General features: G+C 44.4%; 1 protein-coding gene across 4 annotated transcripts in view; it reads right to left on the reverse strand.

Moving 5' to 3' along the window:
* Positions 1-384: 384 nt before the first annotated feature.
* rerea (arginine-glutamic acid dipeptide (RE) repeats a) overlaps positions 385-24,051 on the reverse strand; it is a 106,004-nt gene continuing 82,337 nt past the window's right edge. For 2 of the 4 annotated variants that reach the window (XM_086048758.1, XM_086048774.1), the window contains 12 exons: positions 21,732-21,812; positions 10,572-10,734; positions 10,387-10,479; positions 9,835-10,034; positions 9,502-9,663; positions 9,304-9,417; positions 7,824-9,205; positions 6,204-6,426; positions 5,403-6,123; positions 2,437-2,580; positions 2,102-2,282; positions 385-1,985 (listed from right to left, as the gene is read on the reverse strand). In XM_086048758.1, coding sequence (XP_085904884.1) covers positions 1,952-1,985; positions 2,102-2,282; positions 2,437-2,580; positions 5,403-6,123; positions 6,204-6,426; positions 7,824-9,205; positions 9,304-9,417; positions 9,502-9,663; positions 9,835-10,034; positions 10,387-10,479; positions 10,572-10,734; positions 21,732-21,812 — 3,498 coding nt within the window. In that variant the 3' untranslated portion in view covers positions 385-1,951. Of the gene's footprint in view, positions 1,986-2,101; positions 2,283-2,436; positions 2,611-5,402; positions 6,124-6,203; positions 6,427-7,823; positions 9,206-9,303; positions 9,418-9,501; positions 9,664-9,834; positions 10,035-10,386; positions 10,480-10,571; positions 10,735-21,731; positions 21,813-24,051 lie in introns of all 4 variants that reach the window. The other 2 variants (XM_086048748.1, XM_086048766.1) reach the window with 1 other exon arrangement.

Raw genomic sequence — 24,051 nt, forward strand, 5'->3', positions numbered from 1 at the left:
GACTCCGTTTTCTGCAGCTTCCTCCAAAGTGAGAGAAGGGGTCTGTATTTATTGAGACTATTTTCTTGTCAACACATTCTAAACATTGCCCTTTTCCCCCCCCCCACATGCATCAAAAATGCGAGCGTTAATGGTGCCCTGCGACTGGCTGGAAACCAGTCCGGGGTGAACCACGCCGGTCGTCCACAGTCTGTCAGTCATAGGATACAAGTCATCCATAGTAGAAAATACGGATACCATTGCTAGTCCCACTAGTAAACTGTCAACGAGTTCCAAATAGAACTGTGACCAATGTTGTGATCATCAATAAAAACGTCTCTGTGGTATACAAGTTTTTATTCATATTTAAAAAAAAAAAAAAGACAGTCAATATAGAGTCATACATTGTGGTGTAACTTAGTCGTTTATTTTAATTCCACAAATTTTTCAAAAAAATTACAAAATACTCAAATGGAGAGAACACAGGACTCACAATTTTTCTTATTCGTTCTACTTTTTGTTTAGATTGTGTCATCCCATGGCGACTACTCATATATACAATAAGCTTCAAGATACCAGTATATATAGAAATCTTGGCAGTCAGAACGGACATTCTGCTGCTGCCGCTTTGAAACGAGAAGCTAAACCATTGACAACACTGAACACCAAAGGTTTGGAGACACAAAAAAAGGGCGGGAAAGGCAGAGGAGGACGATCGGGGAAGGACGGGAGGATGAAGAGTGCGTCAGAAAGGGAAGGTCAGAAGACTTTCCACTTGCAAAACAACAACATAAAAATAGTGCTCCGAGGAAGTATGACATGGTCATTTAAATGCGAGTACAGTTTCTTCATTTGGCAAAAAGAAAATCATACAAAAATGAATAAGCCACAGTTTAGTTAAACTCCATGACAAGTCAAACAGTCTTCGTGCATTGAGTTGGAAAACATGAAGCGCACGCTAGTGGGACACACACACACAAACATACGCACGCTTCCTGGTGGTCGCATGTTGGCAGGCCACAGTGAACATGACGGGAAAGGACGCCACCGTTAAAAAAGTCCAGTAGGGCTCCTGTGATAATGTATCAAATTCACCTGGCATAAAAAAAATAATAATAAAAGACTAATAAAAGACACTGTCCAAATTGTAGAGGGAAAAAAAAAGGTCATTTTATATTACTTGATGTTTTGGGCTTAAATAACGACGGCAGAGGATAAAAATAAATTTCAGTGCAAACGTTCTTTTTACTTGTCGTCATGGATGAATTGAAGCTTCAAGTGTTTCGAGTCACAAAGTCAACAAGCCGTGTTGACACATTCTGAAAAAGCTGGTGTGTGATGAGTTGGTGTGACAGGTTTCGGGTTGGGGCGGGGTCATCACATGGGCTACGTGGGACTAAATCTAACACGGCAATGTCAGACCAAGGTCACAACTCAAACGGCTGTAATCATAAGAAGAATAATGCCATGGTGCTGCCCTCTGAAACAAGGGATAATGCATCAACACAACTGTAGCGGAGGTTGAAACGACTTGTTTGTCCACACCTAGTAATAATAATAATAATTATAATAATTATATGTTTATATATACTATTTACAAATTCCCAGAAAAAAAGGACAAAAAAAAAATCCATGCGGTAGCTCTTCTTAAAATGATTAAAAAAAAAAAAAAAAAGCTCCAACAATGTATTAAAATAAATGTTGCATTTAAAATAGCACTTGTTATTTTCCATAAGCGGCCATGTTGTTTTTTGGGATAAGCACAGTGTGTCTTCTTGTTCTAGCACCTACAAAAAGAAATGTCAGGGAAGCTTGTCATGCAGGAGTCTTCAGGATGTTGTGTCACTTTACTGGCTATATACCAAAGAAATGTCTTGGGGGTCGTGGGGGAAACCTTTTGAAAAATAAGAACAATTGGAGCCACTTGGCCTTTTTGCGTTCGTCACAACTTCCTGCCGCCTCCCTTGGCCCGTTACAGCTGTTTGTCGCTCTCTTTCTTCAGTCGGCTAAAAGGCAAAAAAAAAAAAAAAAAAGACGAATAACGACGCTCAATTTTGAGTAAAATGTCCAGCTCTGGCGACAACGACCGGCGGCGGCAGCTGCGGGGTGGTGCTGGTCTTACCTGTAGTAGTCTTCCTGGCCGGGCAATGGACCTCCGTGCATGTGATGGTGGCCGTGCAGCCACTGCTGCTCCATGGCCAGCCGCTGGAGCTCGGCCGACTGGGCGTGCATGGCCTGCAGCTGGTGTGCGGCCGACATGGGCGGCGGCAGACCGCCGGGTAGGTCCCGTGGGTACGGAGCTCCTGTGCAAGGCAAGCGTTTCAAATTGATAATTTGCCGACAATGTCCCTGTTAATTAGGAATTTTTGGAGAAACCTTCCATGAGAATGAAATTTTGAATGAGACTTTTTCCCGCTTTGCAACCCCAATAAGAGACGAGACTGGCCGGGTGCCTACCGAAGACCGGGTGGCGCAGCATCTCGTGTTCGTGCGGCGGCTGGCCGAGGAGCGGGTTGGGGATGGCGCCGGGTGGGTAAGGGAAGCGAGCCAGGTGCGGTCCGGCCGCGAGGGGGTCTACGGCCAGGGGGTGGGCCCCGGAACCTGGAGGACACACAAGACATTCACCACCACCTGCTGGGTGTCAGAGCCTTACGTTCAGGGTACATGGCAACATGCTAATTCAACATACATAGTACAACTAGTCATCTATTGTCTGTAGTAGGGCTAAAATACACATTTCATTATGACAACAAAAGGATTACCCTTTATCCTTACAATTGATTTAAAATGAAATATCACAATTGTTTTTTTCCACTTAATACATTTGCTTGACTAACAATGTGATTACAACTTTATGCTAGTAAACATCTCAAAGCGGCACTTCATCTGTAGAACCCCCATCGTAAATCTGATTTATTTTCAAAACGGACGACTACTAATGATAATCATCATCATTATCGTATTCACTTAAATAGTGCTTTTCAGGGGAAGCATCGCATGACTACTTGTGGTATGAGAGTTATGTTATTTGCGATTTGCAAACTATAAGTTTGTAACCTTTGAAAAGGCAGATTTTGCAATGGGGGTTTAATAACAGATGCCAATGAAAATACGTGTGATACCAATTTCATCTGAAACATTCATAATGTAGTCCTTAAGTGTGCAAATGTGACCATAAATGCAAACATGACAATACAGTAAAAGAAAATACAGCGGCTGAAGTTTGAGTCCTAAAAAGCACATTTAGTTAAATACAGCTGAACTGTAAAAAATGTACTGTACAAAAAGGTTTCAACTCATTGACGAATTTACTTGTCTTTCCACAGTCCAGGCATTCAATCCCAGAAACGTATTTATATTTTTTTCAATTTTGTTCAAACGTTAGGGTAAATGAGGGTCTGAAAATGTCTGGCAGTAAATGAGTAAATTAGCTGTTGAATAGTTGTTGATTGTATTTTATGTTTTAAATGTTGTAAATTTTAATTGTATTTAGCGATTCATTCGTGTTGCACGCTTTGAGAATCACTGATCTAGAACATAAATTAACCCTTGCACTGAAAAGAGCACATCGCGGATAGATGTTAAGAGTAATATTTAGCATTTGGTTCCAAATATGTGTCAATCATTTGCCGCCATAGACATTCTGAATGATTCATAACAATGAGGATATTCGCTGCTCACTTAATAGGGCTGAATGATTTATCGTTTTGGGACCGAAATCGCAATATCAGACAGCACGATTTCGAGATCGCCAAAGATGCGGTTTCTTTAAAGGGCACTTATCCCCCCACGCCACCAATATGTCTGATATGTATTTCAAGCCATATGGCTAAGCCCCCAGTCTCTGTTTGAAGCAGTTAAGTCTCTAGCAAAAAATAGGAAAAATATTGGCTTATGTACAAAAAACATATACGTTAGTACAAAACCCATTTTGGGGTTAATAATAGATGTTTATACATACAATTGCACATAAATATTTATACTTGTGGCAAGTAGTACAGTAATACTATTTTAATACCATTTGTAAAAACCTGAAAAAGGACTGCCTCCCTCACAAAACCTCTTTAGTGTCCTTGCATTATTAGAGTAATAGCTTTTAATGTTTTTGATGGTATAATGGCATTTTGTGTCATGTTTGTAAATGTTACTGTGGATTGTGACTATTGCACTGAAGCTTGATTTCAAGAAAATCTCAAATTAAATCGCAATATCAGTCAGAAAAATCGCAAAACAATTTTTTCCTAAAATCGTTCAGCGTTAGTTAGGTACGCTGGGCTCTGGGGTGAAATTTCATGGTGAACCTAAAATGAACTGGGATCTTTAATCCATTAAGGCCTAAAGCACCTGACGAAACATCTCTCAAAAACCTAAAGGCGAATTTAGAATCACCCTCTAAAACCTGAAGTTTTTCCGGACATTCAACTCCTACAAAATAATTGATATCTCAGTCCCTGTAGCAAATAGAAACAGAATTCCAAAAGAATTTGAGAGACATGTGGCCTTCACACAGGTGTGACTTCATCATTTACTGTTTTAATCAAAGATGCAAAAATAAAGTGTCAGTGCAAGAGAAGCACTATTTTTAATTAAAAAAAAAAAAAATAAGAGTGGCAAATACCATCCTCTAGTCTGTTACAAACCAGTCAATATCGTCATTCTTGACAAACATAATATCTTAACCCTATATCGGGTTTGACTGGTTCAAAGTCCACAAGCGTGTCGTCGTCTTTTTCACTGCCGTCACTTATTTCAGAGCTCCGGCGATCGTCTGCGTTCGCCATTACTGCTCGAAAAAATTCTGGGACATCCTACAGTTAAGCCCCAAAAAGGCGCATGCATCTTCAAGTTACTTTGATCGTCCCTGGTTTGTATTCACACCTGAAGCGAACCGCACCGAGTCCGTTTGGAAGCGGACAGAGTCCAAAACATGGCTTTTGGTCTGGTTATTTGATCCAAACCCAGGATTAATTTTTGTGTATTTACACCTGAATAAAAGATCCGGACTGGTTTGCGAAACATCCGTTTAAAGTGGCCCAAACAGTACAGGTGTAAATACGTTCGTGTACGACCAAAAAATTGATGGACAGTACCTCGCCACTGAGCTTTGAGTGTCATCAGCAGGTCGCAAGAGAGATAATGACTGGAAGAGTCAATAAAATTGGATATCGTTGAAAATGTTCCTGACGCAAAACACCCGCTGTGAATTTTGCCAGTTACTTACTGCACAAGAGCAGGTTGTGCAAAAACTGTCAAAACATTGAACAGATGGCCATTTACAAGATTAGAGAAGGTCAAATCAAGTTCACCTGTTAAGGTCAGAGTGCATTTTAGGTTTATGGTGAAATTTCACAAGAAAGCCGAATCTGCCAAACGCTTTGTGTGAAGGGTGCAGGATGTTGTGTATGAGCAGGTCTTTGTTTTACCTTGGTGAAGGGGGTCTTGCTGGTGCAGGTGCAGATGGGAGTGGATGTGTGAGTGCTGGTGGTGGTGCGGCGTGACGTTGAACATTTGGAGCCTGGCGATGGGGTCGTTGGCCACGGTGGCCATCCTCTCGGCGTGGAGTCTCTCCGCCGCCAGCCTTTCCGGGTAGCTCATGTCCGGCCGCAGTTGGGGCCCGGCGAGGGCCAGCCGCTCACGCTCTAACGGGTTCAAGCCCGGGTGGAAGGAGGCGAAGGGGTGAGGGCCGGCCATGGGGGGCAACGTGATGGCCCCGTGCCGGGCGAAGTGCTCCATGGGGTTTGTGGAAGGGTGGAGTGTGTCCATTTCGGGAGGTTTGACCTCGAAACCGGGCTTCATCCTTTCCCGCAGCTCGCGCTCGCGAATCTCCCTTTCGCGCATCTCCCGCTCTCGCAGCTCACGCTCCCGCATGGCCGGGTCGGCGTTGTAGAGGCTTGGCATGTGGTAGGCCAGCAGCGGGTCCGCAGGGTTGAGGGACACGAAGAAGGGGTGGTTTCGATTGGTCGGGGACATGACGTGAGGTCGGGCGTATTCGCTGAGGGTGCGCAGGGCGGGGGTGTCGGGGCCAATGTAGGGAGGCACGGCTGCAATAGTGGTGGGAGGTCCGTCAAAGGGGGGGCGCATGTGGGCGGGCCCGGCCATCTGCGGTTCGCCCATTCTGCTCTCATGGGCCGAAGAGGAAGCTTTCTGTGAGGGGAGAGGACCCATGGTTAGGAATCGCTCACGAGGAAATATTCCCACTGACATTAAAACAAACAGCAACTCACCGCCGCTCGCTCGGCCTCCTTTTCTCGTTCCCGCTCTCTCTCCCGTTCCTTTTCCCTCTCCCTCTCTCTCTCTTTCTCTTCCCGCACTTTCTGCTCTGCTTCCCTCTTGGCCTTCTCCACCGCTTCCTCTCGTTTCTTGGCCAGTTTGGACGCGGCCAAGGGAGTGAAGTAGAAATCTGTCCTAGCGCACGAGTTGTAACCGCGGTCCAGATGCTTGTAGAACCTGCGTGAAAAGAAAAAATATATATATCATCAAAATCAAGATTAAGAATTGAAAAGTTGCAGGACTGGCAAAACTATGAAGCAGGCTCATTTGTGGTTTGCTTAGTGCATGTGGTTGGGTTTAAAGGGATGGTGGCCATGTTTTCACTTCGGAGTCACGGGAGGAACTCTCAATTGGAAATCATTGTACTTTCATTGCTTATAACGTGCAAAAATGGCGATCAAATGGCACCAAAATATGTGGACATCCCTACTAATGCCCACTTCAACATATCAAAAGGATTAACCACTCCGTGGCTGATTTGTATGAGAATGAGGAAATGTGGAAGTGAGCAGAGCTTCATAGATTTAGGCTGGGACGAGCGCACACTGCTTCTTTGCCAAAAAAGAAGAAGAAAAAAAACAAAAAACTGCTTCTTTGCTGATCAGAACGGGCGAGGCATTAAACACCAGTCAGGATATTTACAGAGACTGAAGTTGGAATGAGTAGACGTGCACATTTTTTTGGATGAGGGACGGCCCCATTTTCTCGACCTACAACACGCCATCCAATTTGGAACGTAAACAGCCGAAATGGTACGTTCCAATGCGGCCACACTCTGCTGTGCAGTCAGCCTTGCTTGACGCTTGTTCGATGAGGGCTTACCTCACTCTCTGGCGGCTGCAAGCGGTGTCGGACAACGCACGCGACTGCTTGGATGGCAACCCGTGACATGAAGATTGACGCAGGCTGGACGCAGAGTAAGGAGCTAATGTTGTTGTGCTAACACTTTTTGTTTTAACGACCTGAAGCTAGTTGTTGCTATTAGCCGCCCCATTATCCTACCTTTAGCCGGGGAGGGAATTTGCCTCCAATCTGCCTGCGGCTGCTGCAAGCCGTCGTCTCGTCTGAGAGTTGACACGAGTTTAGCGTCGCTTAATGTCAGAAATATAAGCAGTTGGGGTTCGTGTGCGCATTCATGCTCTTGTCCGCTTCAGCTTATGTAAGTGGAGAGCAATCGCCACAGTATTTTTGATTTTGTGGAGGTGATCACGATGAGATTGCGTTTTATGTCAATAAATCCAAACTATTGTGCAGAACACTTTTATACTTTCACAGGTTGAAGTGGACAAGAGTAGTAATGCGCATTTGCATTTTGGTAGCGATCGATCGCTGTTTTAGACAATAGAACTGACAAAGCGAGCAATATTACCACGCTTCCTCCCGTGACGTAGACCGCTGAGACCGAAAACATAACATAAGCCACTCCCCAAAAGGGGGCGGGGCAATATGCTGTAAATCTAATCACAAAAAAAGACCTTAAATGACTACAGAGTCTTTTGGCGGGGCATGTCACATAAATGCTTGTGCGATGCAACGATATCGTCTGGCAATCTGCGCTGGAGAGGAGCGCCTACCGTGCAGACTGGCTGGCATGGCTCGGCGTGTTGACAACAGTGGGCTCGGGTGAGGGACTCCTCTGCGGGGGCGGGGGGCTCTCTGGCTCCTCCGTCTCGTCCAGCGGCTCCTCTTTGATGTGCACGGGCGGGAGCCCCGTGCCCAGGCCGCCGCAAGCGACGGACGCCGGGAGCGGCATGGAGATGGAGGAGGGCGGGACGGAGGAAGACACGGGTTGTAAGCCCGGCATGGAGTTTGATGAGGATGCGGAAGGGCCAGTCGGAGGTAGAACTGTACTGTAAGGGTGAGGAGGGAAGGGCAGCTGTGGCGGCCCATTGGGGTGCGACGCCCCCGCAGAGGGTGGCAGTGAAGGAGCCGGAGGAGGCTGGTGACTGGATGATGAAGGGAGACTTTGGGACTGGGTGAGAACTGGAGGCTGCGCTTGGGGCGGCTGAAGCTGCTGCCCCTGAGGCATGAGCTGAAGCGGAGGTGGGTGTGCCGACGGAGGGTGGTGGCTGGATAGCGAGCTGAGGGGCTTGAGGGCAGGAGGTGGAGGCAGGTTGGAAGGCATCTGCGGGAATGGAGGTGCCGACACATGCGGCGGGTGTTTGTGGGACTGTGGCGCGGGTAACTGAGAGATGGGTGTTGTCGGTGGGGGCTTGATGTGAGGCATTGACATTGGCGCAGGTGGGAGGGGCTGCTCCCGGGGAGGCTGTCCTCCACTGTGAGAAGAGGACTGAGAGGGCGGGGTGTGCGGCCTTGGTTGTGACTGGCCCGATATTGGCGGGGGCGGGACCTGAGACTGACTGACAGGAAAGCCCTGGGGAGGCAGTGAGTGAGGGTGAGGCATGTGTGGGGGGCCAGGCTGCAGCGGATGCGGCATGGGAGGCAAGGGGCCGTGATGCGAGCTGGGTAAAGACGGAGGTGGCACCGGGGGCCCGGGAGGCGGGGCTTGAGTCAGGGGTGAATGCGGAGAGGGAAGCCTTTGAGGATGGAGCGAGGCTCCTGACTGGATGAGAGCCATGGGGCTTGTTTGAGGAAGAGGCTGAGGTGGCAGAGAGGCGGAGGCCGCCGTAGGGGAGACCTGTGGCGGCAGCGAAGGGGCCGAGGCTGCGGGGGGAGGCGGTGGCGGTGCAGGGGCGGCAGCTGATGAGGTGCTTGGCTGACACTGGATGACTGGAGGGTGCTGGCTCTGCAGGAGCTGCTGTTGCTGGGCAGAAGAGTCCGAGTCACTCTCATTGTCACGGGGACTGGGGATGCTTGGAGAAGAGCTGCGGTTGTCCTGGTCAATGTCCTTCGGATCACTGCTGAGCTCTTCATTGATGCTGCGTCCATCCGAGCTCTCACCCTCACCCTCACCTTCTCCCTCACACTCGGAGGGGGAGTCTGGTCGACTCAGCTCCTGAAGAGGAAGGAGGGAGGAGAGAATCATGAGCCCCGGAAGTTCACGTGCTTACATGCACATACAGATGAGACAATCAAGACAAGAGTGCAACTCACTTGTGTTTTGGACTTTTTGGCACCAGCCCGCTCAGGTTCTTCTGTGTCTGAAGCTCCCTTGTCTCGCTGCCGCTTGGCACTCTTCATGGGTGAAGGAGCCTCCTCTTTAATCTTCTGTTGGGACCGCAGATGGACATTATGAAATATTCCAGAAACACGTTTAAAAGACAAGTTGAAGGTGCTCCGCCCTGCATTTACCTTGCTGGGCTTCTTGATGGTGTCCGTTTTGCTGTCGGTGCTGTCGGTGCTCGCAGCGCTGGGCGAAGTACGTCCGCTGGAGCGCAGATCCTCATTGATAGGCGAGGCTCGACCATCGGGACTGGCGGTTTGCTTCTTACGACCACTACGTAGCGTTGACATCTAGTGACAAAAAGCAGACAATATGAACCAGTACTTATGGGGGACTCCAAAATGTAGACCTAAAGTGCGCAACACTTTCAACAAAGCATGTCAAGTTGGCCTAAGATGACTCAGAGGTGATGGCTCATGAGAGTAAAAAGACAGCGAGAAAACGGGACAAAATGTGCACACCGAGCCTCGGTTCCGTCTGGTCCTCATGCTATGCTTCCCGCTGAGTCCATCCTCTTCCTCTTTGACAGGTTTGAACATAAATGGCGGTGGGTCCACGGGCTTCTCGATGGGAGGGAGCTCCCCGTACTTCTTGAAGTGAATGCGGCAGTCTGTGCACAGCAAGATGTTCTCTCTGCCCCCGTGGTGCCAGTCCTTGGAGGCTGAATGACCGCAACAAAAAAAGCAGCGTGAAGCGCAAGAAAAGACAAGGACGTGACAAATTTTCAGTAATGACAATACTAATGAGATCTGTGAAGCTCAAGTTAGTGGCCACCCTCATTGTGACATTGTGTTCATGTGCGCGCGATCAAATGGGAGCCAGCTGTGAGTCGAGAGGCGATGGATAATGAGGTGCTGAGCGATTGAGCTTTGGCCTCATGTCTGATTTGATCAAATTAGTCTCAACATCATCTGATGCCCATCTGTCTTACAGCACAGTAGCGAGCAAGCAGTCCGATGCTGACGCGTTCCCGGCGAGTGTCTCTGAATGCTGAATGCATTGCGGCGGCTTACTGGTAGTGAAGCAGTGGCGGCAGGCGTAGCCCTTCAGCTCCTGTTCACTGTCCTCGCTGTCAAAGTCATCTTCGCTGGCCGAACTGAGGTCCACTAGAAGATCAGAGTACACCACACGTCATATACCTTTACCTAACACCAGAGCAGATGAGGTCATGTTGTGTTAGGGAGTCTCAAACACGTACAGAATTCACTAGAGGGCGGACGGGAAGGAGTGTTGACAGGAGTCGAAGCCGTTCGTGTCTTGATGCGCCGAAAGACGGGCTGGCGGCGATGTCTGCGATGGGCTCGACAGCTGGCTGCCTCTGGGGTCTTCTTCCAATAGTAGTAGAAGGTAATCAGCTCACCCTGAAATAAAATACAAGTGCTGTGAAGACGGTGAAGAAATCACAAAACAAACGCCACTTATGTGTGAAGAATCCGGGATGCACAAAATATGAGCAGTTGAGTCCAGGCCAGGATTTGTAGCTGGCTGGGCATGTTTGTGCCGTGGGCCTGTCTGTCCTCGGATTAGGCGAGAAGGCTGACTGAATGCGAGGATATTAGGATCAGTGCGCTGGTGGCTGCCTGGGTGGCAGCAGTTTGAATGGGAACAAAAGAACATGTCAGGCGGCGCTTTGGAGCTACAAATGGGGAGTGAAATGGCTCCTCGCCCCTTCTCTGGAAGAGTCAATTGAACTTTAATCAAACATTCAGCGGGGCGATCTTGCAAGCAAGCGGGGCGAATACATCCAGCCTGCAGCAAGGCTCGTCGGGAAATCAATACCCAAATGAAACATTAACACTTGCAATCATGGATATGAAAGCACTCTGCCTGTACATATTAACCTCATCTCTCTGGACACACAAGCATGTCATTTCCTGTGCGTCCGTACCTTCTTTTCACGTGTTAGCCGTCAATCAGGCACCCTCCATTACAAATTCATGAACGTGTGGTGTGGGATTGTAAGTCAACTGTAATCTTTAAAGGCCACAGGGCATCCCATTTACCGTATTTCTGGACTATAAGTCGCTTTTTTTTTCATAGTTTGGCCGGGCGTACGACATATGTGTGAAATCATTAACACATTATTACCTGTATATCATTTCACGTGTTATTTTAACCCACATAAAGAACATAAAAATAATCCTAAAAGCTATTAAAATTCATGAATAATTTAAACAATTAAAATCTAATATTGTGTTACATAAGTAATTAAAATAGTATGATAAAAAGAAAATTTGAATGTCTATCAATCCATCTATACAAAATAGTGTACTGTTCCTTTAAAAGGCGACGTGCCTGGCAGTACATGGTCTTGCATCATCAGCCAGCCACACACATACGCACGCACAATTTTATTAATTTGATTTATATGGACACATTTATTTGCGTTACGCGACAGAGACAACTTGGATTCGGAGAGGGGGTGGAGGGGGGGCGACTTATACTCCAGTGCGACTTGTGTATATGTTTTTTTCTTCTGTATTATGCATTTTATGGCTGGTGCGACTTGTATTCCGGAGTGACGTATAGTTCGGAAAATACGGTACCTTCTAAGGTCTGTTAAACTTCGCTTGGACAAAGCGCCAAGAGTTTAATGCCGGTTGATTGTTTTGGAAAATAGATTAGTGAGTGCATTGCCAGCTTGTCTGTGTATAGCACATTTTATCTATTGGAATAAGGCCGTCTGAAAAGGTTCACTTAAGCATAAAGAAAAAAAACAGTTGAAAAGAAATTTCAAGAAGAACTCGATGGTATTCAATTTAATTCCTTTCCCTGAAATTAAATCCTATTGAGAGCAAGTTGATATCATGTTTACTGCGAGAATGCACAGGAGAGGAGATTGGTCAGTGGTTGCTCATTAAATGCCGTTAGGCGTTATGAGTATTAGACGTGAGAGAGTGACTTCATTCTTTCTCAATGGCTGCTTTGCTTGGCAGAAAATGATTAGCTCAGTGGACTTAGGCCAGTTTAATAAGATATCCCCTCATGAAGGTTGAATTCATAAAGCTCAAAACGCCTAAAAGACTTACTCTTCTCAGGCAAAGTAGTACTGCTCTGTTTACAAGAAAGTAGTTGCTCTAAAGCTCTCTCGGTTTAAATCTACTTTTTCAGGCTGCTAGACTTTTGCAAATGAGCACATGTGGAGTAGATGAATTGATTTCATGCGCTTGAGCTCAGCAGGGATGAGGCTGCGCAACTCTTTAGAAAGGAAAAAAAAAAAAGAATTGGTAAAAGGACAAAAGATAGATTTTACTCATGGCACATTTGCAGATACATTAAACTGTATGACAAAATTTGACGTATTTATCCCTTCTCTTACGCCATCTTCTGTGTTGTTGCCATGTGTTTGTGCATGTGGTAACCAAATAGAAAGACGTTAGCAGTGATCTCCTGGGCTCCTTTTATTACTTCACCATGGCCAGCTGGACAGGGTAGACAGGGCTCAGGTGTTAATTGAGGGAAGACAGGCGTCCTGATGCGAAATCTAATTGAATTGTGCAGATCAAAAGTGTCGAGCGGTGCCGTGCGCACGCGTCACAATGACTGTTCTCAGCAGTGCCTTCCCTGCCTCATTGCTGCAGGCCGACAGCTACAACGACAGCTTGGCGGACAAAGGGTCTGCCTCTCCATCATTCACACCATGTCAAGTACCATTGCACTGGGCACAGGCTAGCGCATGAACTTGTGCCTTTGAATGGGCATTAACAGCTGCGCCGATTGACTGGTGCAGCTGGTTGCTAATGGTAAAATAAGAAGCGGTTAACCAATTAACAGTTGATTGATGAACCGAAAAAGATACTATGTATGTACTAAAGGTATGTATGCTAAAATTGTGTAACAGACATCTTTCTCGAGCAGTGCTGAGGTGGCAGGTCGACAAAAACATGACATTGGTATATCGGTGAGGGGAAAGAATAACAGTCCAAAGTGGCCTTGGCTTGCTGGTCTATAATTCCACGGGCCTGTCCACTAAATCAGAGCGGCGCGGTACAGAGTGTGCTGCCACTCCGCAGAACATGAAATAGTGACAACATAAGCTCAGCATTATGAGGCCTTTTACAGAGCTTCCATCTGCGGGAGCTTTCTGCTCGGTGGATTATCCTACATGGAAAGGGCTTACCCTCCTAACACGACACTCAGAGCTTCCACTCCGTTTATTGCCACTTAAAATGGGTGCCTACAAACAAATAGATGTGTGACATATTCATGGAGTGCAGGATTCAAGTATGCTGATGTTTCCACTCCATAGCGACAGGGCTGAGAAACAAAGCGAGGGCTTGGAGTGATGGGAATGACTCACATAAAAACTATCAAATGAAGCATTTGCATCAAGCGTTGAATCACACTGTGTTAAATCATGCTGTTGATGCTCCTGTTTTTAAGGATGAGACCTGATGAGGTTCCATTCATCTCCAGGCTAATTGCTGGTTGGAAGGCCAAGTGGGAAGGCTCGGAGGTCCCGAGTGCACAGGCACAACTAAGGGCGAGGGCTAAACTCGTGCATTTACACCCTCATCCCCGCTCCGGCTAAGGCCCGAACAGATGGTTTCTGTTTTTCCTGGCAGATTTGTGACAGAGCCACAAAAGGCCCCTGCTTTGACAGGAAGCCAAACGGTTAAGGCCGTTACTGGCAGGAGCACGGGAAGAAAGAACGAGCGAACAGAGGAGAGCAGAAAGAGGGGGAGGGCTGAGTGTGTTGCAGAAGGAGTAAAAAGCCAGCAGTGGATCACAATGGACAATCAAGCGCACAATCCGACCACAAGCCTTTCCAAAACAGCTCTTGAAAATAAAATAATCTTTGCAATAAATGTTGGGATCTGAGAGCTACGAGACCACGCTCTCACATGTCTTTGTGGGTTACGCTGACTGATGGCGAGCTGCGTAAACATCATTAGTGCTGCGTGAACGGGCACTCTTCCTGCTTACTGACAAGCACCAAGCGGTACAGTTTAGTTTGTTTCACCAAGGTGAGAGTCAAAGCAAGACTTCCGGATGTGATTTGTGTTTGAACCATGTTTGGAGACAGGATGTCAATAGGCATAGTTCTACCAGCTAGGTAAATCATGTGATGCCACACCAGCATGACGGTGTCTTGAAATTACGCCAGTTAAAAAAGATTTTCAAGCAATTTACCTTTGGCCTGGAAATTGCAGTTCTCTGTGAACAAACCCATGAACCATGAATTTGCGGTTCACTCAACTTTTTTTGGGGGGGGGGGGGGTAACCTTCCCGCAAAAAATCTGCTAAAAAACTCACCTATTTACAGAGCTATGCAGATTTTTGTGCTCTTTCGATAAAGCTCTACGACGCCACAAGATGGTGCCAAAGCCCTGGCAAATAGTAAAGTAATAATTGGTGACTAATAATGACGTGGCGTATATGAGCATTCGTTGACGAGATGAGACTGGACGAAATTGTTAGTGTGGGGTCCGTTAGACGTTCCAAATGCATGACCAAGCTGCGATGCGGCTCCGGGCCCAAAGCCAGACTTGGCCAAGTACGTCGAATGCAACAAGTTCAACACACAATGCACAAATCCAGCTAATATTTAGCTCAGAGCATACACAGCTGCAGCACATACATACAGCATATGGTTCCATAGACTGCTTAGATTAGATATATTTTTGTGTTGTCGTGTTGTATTGCTGTCAGGAGGAGTTTCCATAGTGTGGATGTAGCTCAAATTCCCATAGTTGATGTCAAGATTCAAAAGTGACTACGTCATAATAATATAACCAACTTACGTATTAACAAAAAATATTCCAGCCACGCTTTGCAAACAAGCCTAAAGATAAATGTATAGCGGTGATGTCTTCTTGTCCCACTGCGGAAGGTATGAGCGGAATAGCAAAAAGACCTTGGTTGGCAGAGCAGTGTGCATGTGAAAGGCGGTTAAAATAGACAACCCTTCCCTGCTGTGCGGAGCCTTTCAGCGGGAGAATGACTGAATAAGCTCTGCTTTCATAGGTCAGGGAATGCACATGCTGAAGAATCAGCACTCGTGTTTTTACTGCTGTAAGCGCTTTTCCCAATGAAAGCAGATTGGATGACAACAGAGCCTTTTTTGCTGGAGGCTCAAGCCTGCGTGTTGTGCTGATAAGCCTGTTCCCAAAAAACAACAACATGAAGCCGAGCAAAGAGCTCAATTATACAGGGAACTATATCTGTCTCAGCTCCATCTTCTAGGCAGAAAAAAAGGGTTTTGCCTAGCCTCTGCTCTTGCCTCTTTTCAGTTAATACAACATCAATATGGACGGGCAAAGCTACCAGCCCACAGCGATTCCACTGCCCGGATGAGTTAGATCATTGACACAACACGGAAGCTGTTCTGTGGCACTTCTGACAGCTACTGCTAACTGGCCCAGGCGTCTGTCGTTTGTAGCTGCTTTAATTAGGGTTTCAACCAAAGTATTTATAAATCAAACTCATGCCCAAGGTTCTGGCTGCTGATCTAAGGACTTGACAATTAATTTGCTTTGACGTTTGAACAGATTGGACGAGGGTAAACATCTGCTTTGAGGTTGATTTGAGAACAGTTTTTTTTCCTGTTGGACATTTTGTTAATGACACGACCCCGAGGGCTAAAGTGCTCCATTTTCTTCGAGGGAAACAGCGATGCCACACTTTCTGGCCTATCTGAACACCAACAAGGTGAGGCTGAAAAACATGATTCCCTGTTTAGGTCACTTGTGCTCTTAAGATTGCCGTAAGGCAGTTAACTAACATCACTTTCAAAGGATTTTGTTATCAAGTTATTGCGGCTGACGGTGCAGCTGGACTTCAACTATCTGAAGACACGTTTAAACCAGCAAACACACTGCACAGACTGGTTAAAGGTATGCAAAGTGAAAATTTGGGAATGAATATAACAAGCTCAAGTAAGTCGTGTTTTGGTGAGTTAATGCTGCCCAAGTTAGAATATACTAAATTGACAACCTGTCTGAATGGAGTTGTTGGGTAGTTAATTCTCCACATACAGTATTTGATCCATACTTGCTAATAACCTCATTGACCATATGATTTCAACAGTTTTGATATTTGTACTGTGTGTGTGTGTGTGTGTGTCGAACTTATTATTATTATTATTTTATAAGATTTTTATTATACAGTTTTATTTTGGTAGCTGACGATCACAACGGAACGTTGGCTAAAAACGACGTTAAAGTTTTCATTCTTATCATGAAATTGACTTACCTTAACTAGAATGCCATAGTGAAATTTATCCAATCCTGCACTTTAAAACGGTTGTCGTTGTTGTGAAAAGTGAAAGTAAAAACGGCCGCTTCTTCTTCTTCTTTGTTCCCTTTGTTGCCTCCTACTTCATTTAGAAACAAAGAAGAGCATGGCCACCGGAGGGGGATCTTGCATTAACTTTATCTCTGCACAATAACATCAATAAAGTCCTTTGGATAAAATGCAACGCAGGATTGTAGTTAAGGTAAGCTGTTTTAAGATAACCTCAGACAAAACTAATAAACACTTTCACACTTTATTTGGCGATGTCTAAGTCGTCTGTGCCGCTGGCCGGCCGGGAGCGCGACATATAAACACAGCTGTTGTACTGTACTATCCGATTTTTACAAAACTTTATGAGAGCAAACACATCATTACAAAAACGGAGGAGACTGATTAAATCAACGGCACATTTGAATCGTGGATGAGACTAAGCGAGAGGATGTGATGATGCGCACCCCGTCAGCTATAGCACACAGTGGAAAAAGTAAATCCACTTGTGCCCTCGGTCGAGCTCGCGCTGGGAACCAGTCACCGTCTTTTATGCGTGCCTGCGTGTATGTACAAAGCCTCAGAGTCACCTCATATCTTTGAAGCAATGCGTCTTTCTGCAATATAGCTGCCGATATGGCTGTGTTGTTTCATTTTTAATTTGTTATGAATGCTTCTGAAAAATCCGCAATGCACCGAGGTCGCAAAAGTATTAGGATCACTGTATTAGCGATATCACAATAATCAGCAATATCGTATTACAATTGCCACGATATATCGTTGCCATCATGTCGCGACATTAATAGCAGCAAATCTGTTTAAAAGTTGTTTTCCATTTGTGCAGTTCCAGCACCCTCAGGTGGTTAGTTTATTAGTGCAGTTTAATTTGATGCAACCTATGTTTAAGACCTAGGCTAATCGCTAATAGGAGCGCATGACTGGCCAAGCATATTTCTTTGTTAATGCTGTTGCTGGATTATGCATAAAAACAGAAAATTGTGTTGTTCTTTTAATATGAGCTTTTTTTTTCTTTACAATATCGGGAGCTTTTATACAGCTTCGTGAGCTTTTTACATACAATATCGTGATGATTATCGTATCGTGAGGTTCATATTGTGCTATTATTGTATCATTTGGATATCGTGACATCCCTCTCTGTCCCTCTCTCTCTCTCGATAGATATATATATATGTACGTATATATGTACGTATATATATATATATATATTTATAAATGTATATGCATATATATTTATAAATATATATTTTTCTTTCCGTAGTAGACCGTATTTTTATACGCAAAAGGGCCTCAGAACAGTGACAGAAATATTTCAAATATGTGCACACAAACAAACGTGTGTGTGTGTGTGTAATGTACACATTTATATGTGGCCCTTGTAATATTCTTAGAGTTTATGTTTCCCGTGTGTGTGTGTGTGTGTGTGTGTGTGTGTGTGTGTGTGTGTGTGTGTGTGTGTGTGTGTGTATGTATGTATGTATGTATGTATGTATGTATGTATGTATGTATGTATGTATGTATGTATGTATGTATGTATGTATGTATATATATATATATATATATATATATATACACATTCCCGTTCAAAAGTTTGGGGTCACCAAGAAATGTCCTTATTTTAGAAAGAAAAGCAAAGCTTTTTTCAATGAAGACAACTTTAACCTAATCAGAAATACACTCTGTACATTAGTAATGTGGTAAACGACTATAATGTGATGGGGTTGCTTTGGTGCTGGCAAGGTGGGAGATTTGTTCCAGGTAAAAGGGATTTTAAAAAAGGAAGGCTATCACTCCATATTGCAACGCAATGCCCTACCCCGTGGACTGAGCTTGATTGGAGCCAATTTCATCCTACAACAGGATAATGACCCAAGCACACCTCCAAATTGTGCAAGAACTATTTTGAGAAGAAGCAGACTGCTGGTATTTTTTCTGCAATGGAGTGGCCAGCTCAGTCACCAGATCTCAAACTCATTGAGCTGTTGTGGCGGTAGCTTGACCATATGGTACACCACAAGTGCCCATCCAGCCAATACAATTTGTGGGAGGGACCTCTAAAAGCTTGGGTAGAAATTTCTCCAGATTACCTCAACAAATTAACAGCTGGAATGCCAAACGTCTGAAATGCTGTAATTGCTGAAAAGGGAAGATTCTTTGACGAAAGCAAAGTTTGAAGGGAAAAAATATTTCAAATAAAAATCATTATTTCTAACCTCGTCAATGTCTTGACTATATTTTATATTCATTTCACAATTCATTTGATAAATAAAGTCTTTTCATCAAAAACAAACAATTGTGTTGACCCCAAACTTTTGAACGGTAGTGACTGTACATAGTGATAATAACATTTAATCTCTGGTGAGAATGAGCCTATATCTAAAGGTTTCTATTTGAATTTGTCCACTGAGCTGAACAGCAAACTGATCTTAAGATGATCAGTACTGCTGATGTTCCCTAAAACCACCTGTTTATTAAAAAACAAAAACAAACTCCAATGACACTAGGAAGCAAACACAGTTCTTTGGATCTGCTGTTTCAGCCTATTACTTATTTAAACACTGGCAGCAGAGAGCTTGTTCCCTATGACACTAACTGCGGACTAAAGGAAATGGTGGCAGCAAGGCCAGTCAGACGACACACCCACTTCCCCCTCCGGGCCTTTTTGTGATTTTATATGAAGCATTCCAGAGTGTTAGTCAGGCCTGGTGTGTTTACACAGTGCTTTGCCCTCAGCTCATTCGGTTCCAGCCACACTGGAGCTTCAGTGCCGGTTCGGCTAATAGGGTCTAACAGTAGGAGCAGACAGAGTACCAGACGCCTAAAGCCCAGAGGGTCTTTATGCGCTGCACTATAGCTCAATTACGTGGTTCTGACTTGGCTAAAGACAAAGGTACAACAGCATTGATGAGATATGCTTCTTTTGACTTGCATGTGCCATCACAGGCTATGTGTGCAAAGAGTGGCAACATCCAGAATTAATGTTGTGCTCATGTTTTAGAGGTAGGATTTAGGAAGGAGGCGGGAGGATTTAAACAAGAGCATTCCTGCGGGTATTAAATGGCACTCGCTTCGATCAGCACAAACGCTGGTTCAGTCATAAGCAGAGTTTTTCCTCAGTGTGCGAAAAGCCAGACTGCTAAATGTTGACGGTGAGCTAACGCCCAGCCTTCTTAGCTTTCTCCTCCCCTCGCTGTTACAGTGCTCTGTCATTTTCTCCTCTTTTTTTTTTATGCGTTTAAAGGGCAGTTTATTTTCCATTTGCAGGGGGAAAATTAATCTTCCTCTGCCGTGTGGCGGCGGCAGGCCTCGAACCTGGAGGAGGTCTATTACCTCTCCCGCCAAGAAGACTCCCCTCCAGGTTGAATTGCACTAATACCTTCTTTCTAGCCAATCAACTGGACCAGGCATGTATTTCAAAAATAATTTCACAAAGCCTTTATGAGAAACTGTGTTCATACACTATATTAAGGAAATTCTAATTGGACTTTGAGAACTAAAAAAAAATGTGGCGCTAGAGCAGGGGTGGGCAAACCGAGCATTGTCATTATCAAGTGTCCGTTGATATTTGTGACATTAAATCAGCCTGGCTATCCCACCTCCAAAAAAGTTGAGTTAAAATGCATTGATTTTTAATTAATTTGCAATTAAACTTGAAGTTTCTTGTAAATAAATTTGAAACAGCAGTAAAAGTACACACACACACACATGTTACATATTTTACATACACATTTGAACATTTTTTAAACAACAAGTATGAATGACCTGGCCCATCTGTTTTGAAAATTACCGGATAAGTGTGGTGCTACAGCAAAAGGTCTGCCAACCCCTGTGGTAAAAGAGCCACTCAACAGTTCATTGGGCATATATATAACATGAAAGTCTTTAATATATGTATGAGACGTAGTGCGGGTCTTGTCAGCTCCCAGCAGAAAAGAAAGTGAAACGGCAAACTTCTTTGATTGTGCTCGAGCAAGCCTCACAAGAACAATAAAGTTTGCTTGACTTGAGAATCAAAATTATGAAAGGAAGGCAAAGTCAAAAGTGGGCAAGTTCCGAACAACATGGGCATGCAGATATATGCATTTAGTAAACAAAATCAAGTACTTGAAGAAATAAAGGCATCAGGACTATGTCTGTCCATGGCTATGTTTTGGTCATATGCACACTTGATACGGGTGTTAATCATTGCTCTACCTAGATTTGACCCAGTTGTACCATAACACTGGTCACACAGTCAGCCGGTGATGATTAACATGCTGAATGTAGCGTGTGCACACCCCCTGCCAGGGTACAGTAACAAAATTGTTCTTTAACTTATTGTGTTCAAACGGCTTTCGCCTAATGCACAAAAAACACAATGAATTCTAAGTTGTTCGTCCTGATGATTCTAACTGATTATTTCCAAAGGCATGGATGCAAATGACAATTATCACTTACTATATATATTATGATAAACATTATTGCACCATAAAATATTATAAAAAGAATGATCATTTAAGACATTAAATTAGCCTGACCACCCCACCCCCAAAAAGGTTTCATTGAAATGCATTGATATTTAATTAATTTGTAATTAAATTTGAAGTTTCTTGTAAATAAATTTGAAACAGCAGTAACAGTACATACACACACACACACAAATATTTGACAAATATTACTTACTATATTATGACCAACATTACTGCACATAAAAATATGAAAAGACATCATTTACGAGGAAGTACAAAAAAAATAGCTTTCTATCTTGTGCTCTACAATTCAATTTAACCTGGAACTACCTGCTGCGTGAAAGCTTTGGTATGACATGTCGTTCCGCTTACATGTGCTGCATACTTGCTCTTTAGCCCTGATAAATGTGATAAACGCAGTGGCGCAGACCCCAGCTGCACAACTTGCTTATGCAGATTAATATTTCAATTTGTAATCTTTTTATAGGGGGGTGGGGGAAAATATCAAGTATTATATTTTCCATCATTTCATCGTAAGATATAATACTGGCAATAATACATGTTTTTCAAAGCACTTTTTTTTTTTTTTTACTTTTTCAATCATCTTGTTAGTCACATGAAACTTAAAAAGGTACATTTCAAATGGAGAGGAAAATAAGTAACGGTACCGTTTCTTTGTTTGGCAGGAGCTCCTTCCGGATCCTGAAGAAGTTTTTGCCAAACTGTCTCAAGCCTTTAATGAAGCGTTTCTGCAAAATGTTACAGACAGAGAAGTGTTAGTATTTGTCATTCAGCAAAATTGCAAGAAGCATTGTTTTCATTTCAAACAACTGTGGTTCAAGAGTTTTGATGTGTATCTAAAACCTGCGTAGGCAATTTAAAGTGCATTGCAAACATTGCCGTGTCAGAGTAAAAGACAGGAAATGACAAGTAGGGCAAAAGAGACAGATATTACATGGGGGGGCAGATGTAAAATGTATGGGGAGGAAGTGTTGATCACAACAAAAGTGAAGTTCAAAGTTTACACCAAAACTTCCTCCTCAAAACATACCTGACACAGGACCAGTTTTTATATTTTTCGAGTCATTATTTGAGATAGACAGACCTTGGTGAAATTGAAAGATCACAGAAAGATGACAGAAGGTGACACTTGATCTGGCTCAACCAGGACGGGGAAAGCCAACGTCAGCCCAATGAGAACTATTTCAAAACATAACTGCCTACATACATGTCTGCTCCTTTAAAAGGCACAGACTGCAAGCCATAAAAAGCGGAGGCTGAAAACATTCATAACCAGTGAAGCAGACAACCACCAGATTTACTTTCTTGTTCCAGAGGCGAGCCCCCGTCCGTCTCCACCAAGTAACTCCAGCTAAAAGCAGGCAAAAGTCCTGGCGGATCAGCACAAGACTCTAACATCCAGCCGAGGGAAAGGAAAGAATGAAGGAGTAAATCCACAATGCCTCCGATTGTACAATGCTGTTTTTTCCTCTTGTTTTTTTACAAGCAAGAAATAGCTTGTCACCCTCGCTCTTCCACTACAAAGGGGAAGGCTTTACATGTGATCTTTCTGCAAGAGAGCCTCTGGTTTGCAGCAGGAGGGAAAACCTGGAGTGGAGCTTTGTAATTCCCATTTGTGTTGGGAAAAGCCCTCAATACAACATGTTCATACTTCGGACTTCAGCTCTAGCGCACCGTACACAAATACGCAGGCACTTATTAGCCGTTAGATGCTGTCAGTTTACTTGATGTTGAAACACACATAGACAGACACAGGAAGGCAACAATCCAGAGCAGCCCGAGCGTGACGAGGCTGGCTGATATGTGATGTGTGGAGAGAGAGGTCTCGGACATGGAAGAAGGAGACAAGCGAGGGGGAAAACCAGACACAGAGTCTTTCCCAAGTGTTAGGAGTTCATTTTCCATGGAGCGTATTGTACGTTATGTAACCAACACAATGTTTACCCGATTGGGTGGGACACAAAAGCCATATTTACATGACGAATACCAGCAACCAACAACAACAACAACTGTCTTTTTAGAAGAAAACTGCAGTGAAAAAAAGGGAAATGACTGAGTTGAATGTGTTCATTTCAGTTTAGGCGAACAAACAAGCTTTTTGTTTTGGGTTTTTTTCCAAGCAAAAAAAAACGCATGTTGCAGCACTGAGGTGGAGGTTAATTTGCACTAATCCAACTGAAGGTGTAGTGTCTGATTAACCAGCAGATGGAGCCGTCTCCAACCGACGCGCTCAGGCTAGGCTTTACTGCCTACAACCACACCTTGGGGCTGAGGTTACCAATGTAGTGGCATATTACAAGCAAGTCGTGACATTTGGCCATTGAGTATGTCAAATAATGACAAAACAATGTTGATAATTTGACTATGAGCATTTCAGGCGTTTAAATAGCTGAGGACAAAAGCGGCTAATACTAAACCAAAAATAATGGCTAAGGAACGGAGAAGAATTTTCTAATATTTGAATATCCTCTCCGAGATGAGTTTAGATGTATGTCTGTATAATGCCAAATTCTGTAGCCGCGAGGTTCAGTTCAGTTTCTATGTCTGTCCTAATTATGTCACCTTAATTATGTTCCCAACTATATAATTTACACAGTCTGTCATGGGCTTCCCCCCTCCTCCTCTTCACTTCAGTTTTCTTTCTCTTGCTGGCTCCCCCCTCCCTCTCTACATGTCGGCTCCAGTTTAAGACTCCATTTCAGCTCACTGCTCTCCAGCCCAGCTAATAAATCATCCACCAATCTGCTCCCTGAATCACTGTGCCCCTGCTCCTATTGCTCCAGCCCTCCGTTGCTGGGCAACACAGCGCCAGAGGAGGGGTTTGGAGGATTCGGAGAGTGAGTGAGAGGAAGAGGAGGGGGGTTAAATCTGGGAGTGCTACCAAATGGCCAGCCGCTGTGCAGAAACAGGCCTCTCTGTCGGGAGTGTGTTCCAGAGTGCTGCCGCTTTTAGCCCGCCCCAAGTTTC

Source organism: Filicampus tigris, chromosome 1, assembly GCF_054856515.1.
Source record: "Filicampus tigris isolate MCC_2025a chromosome 1, RoL_Ftig_1.0, whole genome shotgun sequence".
NCBI classification, from domain to species: domain Eukaryota; kingdom Metazoa; phylum Chordata; class Actinopteri; order Syngnathiformes; family Syngnathidae; genus Filicampus; species Filicampus tigris.